Consider the following 7,730-nt stretch of genomic DNA (forward strand, 5'->3'; position numbering starts at 1 on the left):
GATCGTTATGTTATTTTAAATAACAAATGTAGTGTTGCTAATAGTAAATCACAATGTAGTTCCCTTCAGGGTGGTTAGATTAACAATTTCGGCCGTTTGGTGATAGTTTACTTGAGAAAATGCATGGCATGCATACTTGTGCACATGTGGTGCAAATGTCACTTAATATTCATGCTCATCACCTGCTTTTCATTTTTTATGTATACCTAAATTTTCCTGCCGCAAAGCGCGGGGTATCATCTAGTTAGGAAAGAAACACGTTGCAAAGCAGTGATGTAATCAAGATCTAACACCACCGCCCCCTCTCTCATGAGTTGTTACAGCCCAACTGATTTTGGCCCGGCCCGTGTTTACCAAGGGGTGGACTTCTCTCATCCTCACTCTCAAATCCGCCGTGCTCGAAACAAGCGGCCCGTATCCAGCCACGCATGTCCGCCGCCGGCGACGGGGAAGATGGCGCCGCCGCCGCCGCCGCCGCCGCCGGCACGGTGGTCCTCGAGATCACCGACGCAGCAGCATCCCCATCCTCCACGCCTCCACCTCCCCCCATCCCCGTCTCCGCCCTCGCCGGCCCCCTCCCGTCCCCGACCGTCCTCGCGGTCCGCGCCGACCGGAGCAGGCTAATCGAGAGCTCCTCCTACTTCCGCGCCCTCCTCGGCGGCAGCTTCAGGTCAGCAAACACCCAGCCTCCTGGCTCCTGCGCTAACGATTCATCTCCCAAGCAAGCGACTAAGCGAGTCAGCTCGATTTCTCTGAACGGTGCCTGCAGCGAATCGGGCAGCGGCTACGTGCGGATCAGCTGCGACCTCGCCGCCGCCGTGCAGGTCCTCCGGTACCTCTTCGATCCCCCCGCGAGCTTCACGATCTCCCACGACAACTTCCTGCCGCTGCTGGAGGTATCCATCCTCTTGTCAGTAGCTTATCGCAGTGAAATCAGCATGTTTAGAGTTTTTCTTTTGAACCTTGAATACAGCTTTTGAACCTCCCGGGAGCTTCGCGATCTCCTACATACTAATGTTACCAATTAGCTCGAGTGCCTGAGCTCTGTGGTCATTTGGTTGGATGATGCATTTTGCTTACTTTCGGCTTCAGTTATGTCTGTGTATGGTATGGTCCTGCTGTGCTGCTCGGCTTCTGACATGGGGGCGCAACACAATGATACTTTGTCCTCTCAGGGTGCTCTGTTTCTCGCTGTCGAGAGCCTTCTAGCGGACTGTGAAAGGTGGTTCAGAACCATGGGATCTCAAAGTTCCTCCATGGTGGTACCGTTGGATTTCATAATCGAGGCCTGGTACTTCGCTCAAAAGCACGGTGAGTGTGATGTTTTCGTCCGACAATGCACATGTATAAATCTATGGTGCAGTGGCTAGCGCGTCCGGCCTTCAACGCCAACCCAACGTTGCTGGTTCGAATTCTCCCTTGGTTTTCTTTTTGGCTAATTATATGGATGTGTGCAGCAGAATTTTTTTTTAAAAAAAGTGGTCGAACTCGAGATCACCAATAGACATCTAGCTGAAGCTGAGCAAACAACCACTGCGCCATGTACATGTTTGTGAATAATTTCAGATCGTTAATAAATTGACTTGCCCCAAATATTTGAATTCGAACTCATTTAAAAATTTCGAACGGAAACCACGGTAACCGCCCCCCCCCCCCCCCCCCCCCCCCCCCCCCTGGGTATTTTTTTGGGATTCGGTACCCAAAACTTTGGCTGTAGGGGTTACTTTTGTTGAAGACGTAGTTCTAGGATATCTAGCTCAGAATTTTGTAGGTACAACTATACTCCATTTCAATGTTGTGTTTCACTGTTTTTGGTGCTTTTTTGGTTTGATGTGCTCATACATTACTGCTTCCACTAATTGATAGCCATTTCTTTGGTTTGCCTGCAGAAAGTCATCGGTATGTAGCATGTATTCCCGCAGCAACTTCGGGGCATCATCAAGTTAAGAAATAAAGATGCCTCCGCTATTAAAGTGCTATGTCAGAAGGCTCAATTAGTTGTCCCTATTATTATACCTCAACGAAGAAACAATGCCCTGCGCTGAGGTACTGCCAGCTGCAGTGACTAGTTTATTTCTATTTAGGCTCTGCTAATTGCCTAGAAAGAATACCCAGTTCTGAGCTGTTGCAAGATTCGACAGTTGACTTGTGATTATTTCAAGGAGTGCAGATCAAGCTCTACTCGTCGGAAGAAGTGCAACCGCTAATTTATATTGTGGTAATTAATGGAAGAACCAAACGCATCTACTTGTCCCCCATTAAGTCAATACATGCACTGGCTTCCTTTGCTCAGAAGCAAGTACTGCACGCTTAGTTTGCTCACACCACCATTCTCTTCTCCACCCTCACTGCAATTGTATTTCCCTGTGCTCTGCGTGTGTCGCGAGCTCTGAGCACTCCAATGGCAGAGCTGGTGGCCACCATGGTAGTTGGACCACTGCTGTCTATTGTGAAGGAGAAGGCGTCCAGCTACCTGCTGGACCAGTACAAGGTGATGGAGGGTATGGAGCAGCAGCACAGGATCCTCAAACGCAAGCTGCTGGCCATCCTGGACGTCGTTGCCGATGCTGAGCAGGCGGCGTCCCACAGAGAAGGGGCCAAGGCTTGGCTTGAGGAGGTCAAGAGGGTGGCTTATGAGGCGAACGAGATCTTCGACGAGTTCAAGTATGAGGCGCTCCGCCGCGAAGCCAAGAAGAATGGGCACTACAGCAAGCTCGGCTTCGAGGTAGTAAAACTCTTCCCCACCCACAACCGTTTTGCATTCCGTGACAAAATGGGGAAGAAGCTCTGCAGCATTGTGCAGGCCATTGAGGTTCTTGTGGCTGAGATGAATGCCTTTGGGTTTAAATATCAGCAGCAAGTACCAGCATCCATGCAGTGGAGGCAGACAGATCCTGTTATCTTCGATCCAAAGAAAATCATCAGCAGATCAAGAGACCAAGATACTTCAAATATTGTTGATATACTACTTGGTCAAGTCAGCAATGAAAGTCTCATGGTTGTTCCCATTGTTGGAATAGGGGGGCTAGGCAAGACCACCTTAACGCAGCTCATTTACAATGAACCTGAAATTCAGAAGCATTTCGAGTTGCTGATCTGGGTTTGTGTCTCTGACAACTTCAATGTTGATTCTCTGGCTAAAAAAATTGCTGAAGCAGCAAGTCCCAACAAAGGCCAAGTGCAAGATGTACTAAGTGGACGCAGATTCCTCCTTGTATTAGATGACGTGTGGAACCGAGAGAGTGATAAGTGGGAAAAGCTCAAGGCCCGTCTAACACATGGTGCCAAGGGTAGTGTGGTTCTGACAACTACTCGTGATGAAGGAGTTGCAAAAATAATGGGTACAGTTAAAGCCTATAATCTCGCACCTTTGGAGGATAATTTCATACAGGAAATTATCGAGACGAGAGCATTCAGATTGCAGAAAGAAGAAGAAAGGCCTGTCGTGCTAGTTAATATGGTTGGTGAAATTGTCAAGAGATGCTGTGGCTCTCCTTTGGCGGCAACAGCACTGGGCTCTGTGCTCCATACAAAGAGCAGCGAGGAAGAATGGAAAGCTATATCAAGCAGAAGCAATGTTTGCACTGAGGAATCTGGAATTTTACCAATACTCAAGCTCAGCTACAATGACTTGTCGTCGCAGATGAAGCAGTGCTTTGCTTTTTGTGCTATGTTTCCCAAAGATTACAAGATTGATGTGGACAAGCTGATCCAACTGTGGATCGCACATGGGTTTATTCAGCACCAAAATGAAGTTAGTCCTGAAACCATTGGCAAGCGGATTTTCAGTGAGCTAGCCTCAAGGTCATTCTTTGTGGATGTGAAGCAAGTCCAAGTTTCATTCCACGAAACTATGCACATCGGGGATAGTTATTCCCAACATACATGTAAAATTCACGATCTTATGCATGATGTTGCACTGTCGACAATGGAAAAAGAATGTGCTCATGCACCCGAGGAACCAAGTCAGATTGAGTGGCTTTCAGATACAGCTCGCCACTTACTTTTGTCTTGTGAAGAACCAGAAACTATTTTGAATGATTCTATGGCGAAAAGATCTCCAGCTATGCAGACACTTCTGTGTGATTGTTATATGGAAGATCCATTGCAGCATTTATCAAAATACAGCTCTTTGAAGGCATTACGGCTCTGTACATGGAGCAGATCATTTCCCTTGAAATCAAAGCATCTGCATCACCTGAGGTACCTTGATCTCTCAAGAAGTGGTATCGCATCACTTCCTGAAGATATAAGCATTCTATACAACCTGCAAACATTGAACATATCTTTCTGCCGCGAGCTTCGTTGGCTTCCAAGACAAATGAAGTATATGACTGCCCTCCGTCACCTCTACACTCATGGTTGTCCAGAGATGAGGAACATGCCTAGTGACCTCCGAAAACTCATTTCCCTACGGACATTTACATGTTTTGTAGCAGGTCCAATTGGCTCTGAGTGCAGCAGTGTTGGAGAGTTGCAACAGTTAAACCTCGGTGGTCAGCTGGACCTACATCAGCTAGAGAATGTGACCGAAGAAGATGCAAAAGCGGCAAATCTCGGAAAGAAGAAGGAACTCCGAGAACTCACATTAAAATGGACTGTTGGTTGCATCAATGATGCAAGAGTGCTCGAGGGTCTCAAACCTCATGATGGTCTGCAAGCTGTAAGGATAGAATCCTACGGAGGCACCACCTTTCCGACATGGATGGCTTTGTGGCGAAACATGGTTGAGATCCATCTTTCTCATTGTAAAAAACTGCAACGGTTATTCAGTTGTGATAGACCCTTCACTTTTCCAAATCTGAAGGAGTTTACACTAAAATCTCTGGAATGTCTGGAGAGCTGGTGGGACATAAGTAACGAGGAACAAGGAGAAGAGATGACATTTCCTCAGCTTGAGAAGTTATCTATTGCTGGCTGTGGAAAGCTGACAGCGTTACCAGAAGCAACACTGCTTGCAGAATCTTATGGTGCAATGGCACGGTCAGCATTTCCAGCATTGAAAGTGCTCTACTTGGATGACTTGGAAAGCTTTCGAAGATGGGAGGCAATCGAAGGAACTCAAAGAGGACACATTGTATTTCCTAGGCTTGAGGAACTTACAATCCAGAACTGCCCTCTGCTGACCGCATTACCGGAAGCACCGTTTGGTGGGGATTATGGTATGGCACCCTCAGCATTTCCTGCATTGAAGGTTCTCATATTGAGAGATTTAATGAGCTTTGAGAGATGGGGAGCAGTCAATGGATCTCAAGAAGATGAGATAATGTTTCCTCAGCTTGAGAAGTTGTCTGTTATAGGCTGTGAAAAGATGACAGAATTATCAGAACAAGAAAATGTTTGTCCAAAGCTGTCAACAAAAGCTAAATCACCAAAGCTCAGTGTATTCGAGATGCTGGGAAGTGAGGAAGAAATGTTCCTGTGGGTAGCGACACATATGACTTCACTGACCAATCTGACACTGCGAAGGCATGATGATGACTCGGAAACAACCTCTGTGGCAGCTGATCATAGTCTGACACAAGTGGTGGGCGTCATGGAAAAATGGAATCGTCGTGATTTCCCTCTGGCAAATATGGAGTTAATTGGCTTTAGGTCGGGTGTAACTGAGCTATGTGCATGTTTTGTGCAGATTCAGCGCTTATGCATTAAAGATTCTGCTGCGCTTGTGCACTGGCCAGAGAAAGAGTTCCGAAGCTTGTTATCTTTGAGGAGTCTAAAGATTATATCCTGTGAACAACTGGTTGGATATGCACAAGCTCCTGTAGCTGAGCCACCAACAGCATCAGAATCCTCGGGTGAGCTCCTGCCACGTCTCGAGTATCTCAATATATATGGTTGTAAAAGCATGGTAGAGGTCTTCGAAGTCCCTGCATCCCTGAGGAAAATGAGAATTACTGGTTGCAGCAAGCTCAAGTCTATATCCAGCAGTAGGCTGCAGCAGGGAGAGTCGGCATCGTCGATTATTCAAGGGTCATCAGCCATGGCCATGGAGGAGCATATTCTCTTTCCATGTTTAGAAGAAATAGACATACGGGAGTGTGACAGCTTAACAGGGGTCCTCAATCTTCCGCCGTCCCTCAAGGAAATAATATTTAATGGGTGCGGTGAGTTGAGATCAGTAGAATTTCAATCAGGAGAGATGCCATTGTTGGAGGTCCTTCACATTGCACGATGCAAAACCCTGTCATCCCTACCAGACGGGCCGCAAGCATACTCATCCCTCCAATATCTTACCGTTAAAAACTGCCCTGGCATAAAGAGTCTCCCTGCATGCCTGCAGCAACGGCTAAGCTGCCTTGTGTCAAAATTTCTAGATGCCCGTCATCAAGGTACGCACGCGCCAGTTTGCTTCTCTATTGATTTGTGATATCTCAGCAACAAATTCAGACATCCTTCCACATATACTACTACTCGAGCTGGATCTGTTTGCTCTAGCTAGTTACTACTACATAATTAAGGGGTCCTGATTCATGCACACTTACACTAACTACTACACTAGAGTAGAGAGCATATTTAATCAAGTTCTTAGATAACTGTAATAGCACACACCAAAGATAATGATAACCGCATGACTAGTACTACAACCCAAAACTGGAGTAAATATCAATTGTATGTAAATTATTCGTCTCTTCAGTGCACGTTTTTTCAGTGTAAACTTTGATGCTGCATTAATATACAGTACTTACCAATTTTCCATGACATCATTTGTGAAACAGAGCCTAGTCTTCTGAAGCCCAAGACATGGAGAAATGCCTTCCGCTGAGAGAAGTATGCTGTTGATATGGACACCATCACCCTGGGAATCTACCAAGGAGCAGCAGGAGGTTCAATTCGATTATATGGCCGGGTCGTATTCTGAGATTTCTTCTGTTGTTGATTGCGTGCGGCTCCTTTATGAAGCTGCTTCCGCACATCCAGGGTACCTGGAGTAGGAATCATGTTTCTATGAAGTATGTATTGCCGCGCTTTCAGTTAGCTACATTCATTGACATGCCAAGAACAGACTGGTTGTAACTCAGATATGTAGATGTCTCATGTGGACAGACTAGCTGTTTCCTCTTCTGCTGTAATGAAGCTGGAGTCTTATATTGTTCTCTTTATGCTACCCCCCCCCCCTCCCCCCCCCCCCCCCCCCCCCCCGCCCCCAGGTCTTGATGTTGATCTGTGCTTTAGCTCGAGCTTCCGCAAGTTAATTAGTTCGGGTCTGCCCTTCCTTATTTGGTTTGAGCAGTTTATGTATTTGACAGTCAGTTCTGAACCCTGGTTTCTTTAATAGAAATCGGAAAAGGTGGCCTCTCTTTTATGAAAATAAAATAGAATAATAAATGCCTCTTGCTGTAGCTTTATATTAGTGTAAAAACGCTCTTATATTATGAGACGGAGGGAGTATATACTATCTCCTTTGGCATATATAGGTTTGAGAGTAAATATGCAGCTAATCCTGCAACTGGGGTGTTCGGCAAACGTTGCAAGTACAACCACTGCAACTTTGCAAGTGAAGTAATCCAACACTAATTTAAGGCCTGTTGAAGCTAAAACAGACAGGGCTTCGGCACCCCAAGGATCTCAATGTAAATTTTCTAGTGTGTTTCGGAAAACATATTTATAGTAATATCTAGTACTCCCTCCGTTTCAGTTTACAAGTCCTGTGCGTATATCTAGGTTGTCAATTTTATCACTTTAATATAAACTATATAACACAAAAAATATACGGTTTGAAAATAGAA

The 7,730-nt window shown here is 46.0% G+C and overlaps 2 protein-coding genes across 6 annotated transcripts; both read left to right on the plus strand.

Moving 5' to 3' along the window:
• The first annotated feature begins 347 nt into the window (after positions 1-347).
• On the plus strand, positions 348-2,310 carry LOC125546292 (BTB/POZ domain-containing protein FBL11-like). 5 transcript variants are annotated; one of them, XM_048710507.1, is made up of 5 exons: positions 349-670; positions 770-896; positions 1,176-1,311; positions 1,890-2,046; positions 2,171-2,310. In XM_048710507.1, the coding sequence occupies exons 1-4, from the start codon at positions 429-431 to the stop codon at positions 1,952-1,954; spliced, it is 570 nt and encodes a 189-aa protein (XP_048566464.1). In that variant the 5' UTR covers positions 349-428; the 3' UTR covers positions 1,955-2,046; positions 2,171-2,310. The 5 variants fall into 5 exon arrangements, with proteins under 5 accessions (XP_048566466.1, XP_048566464.1, XP_048566465.1 ...); XM_048710508.1 differs by having other exon boundaries at positions 2,163-2,290; XM_048710509.1 differs by lacking the exon at positions 2,171-2,310 and having other exon boundaries at positions 348-670; positions 1,176-1,405; positions 1,890-2,005.
• A 91-nt stretch (positions 2,311-2,401) lies between these two features.
• LOC125546289 (disease resistance protein RGA2-like) lies at positions 2,402-7,099 on the plus strand. Its single transcript, XM_048710506.1, has 2 exons — positions 2,402-6,332; positions 6,720-7,099. The coding sequence occupies exons 1-2, from the start codon at positions 2,402-2,404 to the stop codon at positions 6,764-6,766; spliced, it is 3,978 nt and encodes a 1,325-aa protein (XP_048566463.1). The 3' UTR covers positions 6,767-7,099.
• The last annotated feature ends 631 nt before the right edge of the window (positions 7,100-7,730 follow it).

This window comes from Triticum urartu, chromosome 3 (genome assembly GCF_003073215.2).
Source record: "Triticum urartu cultivar G1812 chromosome 3, Tu2.1, whole genome shotgun sequence".
In the NCBI taxonomy this organism is placed as follows: domain Eukaryota; kingdom Viridiplantae; phylum Streptophyta; class Magnoliopsida; order Poales; family Poaceae; genus Triticum; species Triticum urartu.

Bases quoted from the DNA above. Each gene is read 5' to 3' on its own strand.
- LOC125546292 (XM_048710507.1), top strand. From the start codon at position 429: ATGTCCGCCGCCGGCGACGGGGAAGATGGCGCCGCCGCCGCCGCCGCC. The intron at 897-1,175 runs GTATCCATCCTC...TTGTCCTCTCAG, and splicing joins ACTTCCTGCCGCTGCTGGAG to GGTGCTCTGTTTCTCGCTGT. The intron at 1,312-1,889 runs GTGAGTGTGATG...GTTTGCCTGCAG, and splicing joins GTACTTCGCTCAAAAGCACG to AAAGTCATCGGTATGTAGCA.
- LOC125546289 (XM_048710506.1), top strand. From the start codon at position 2,402: ATGGCAGAGCTGGTGGCCACCATGGTAGTTGGACCACTGCTGTCTATT. The intron at 6,333-6,719 runs GTACGCACGCGC...TTTGTGAAACAG, and splicing joins TCTAGATGCCCGTCATCAAG to AGCCTAGTCTTCTGAAGCCC.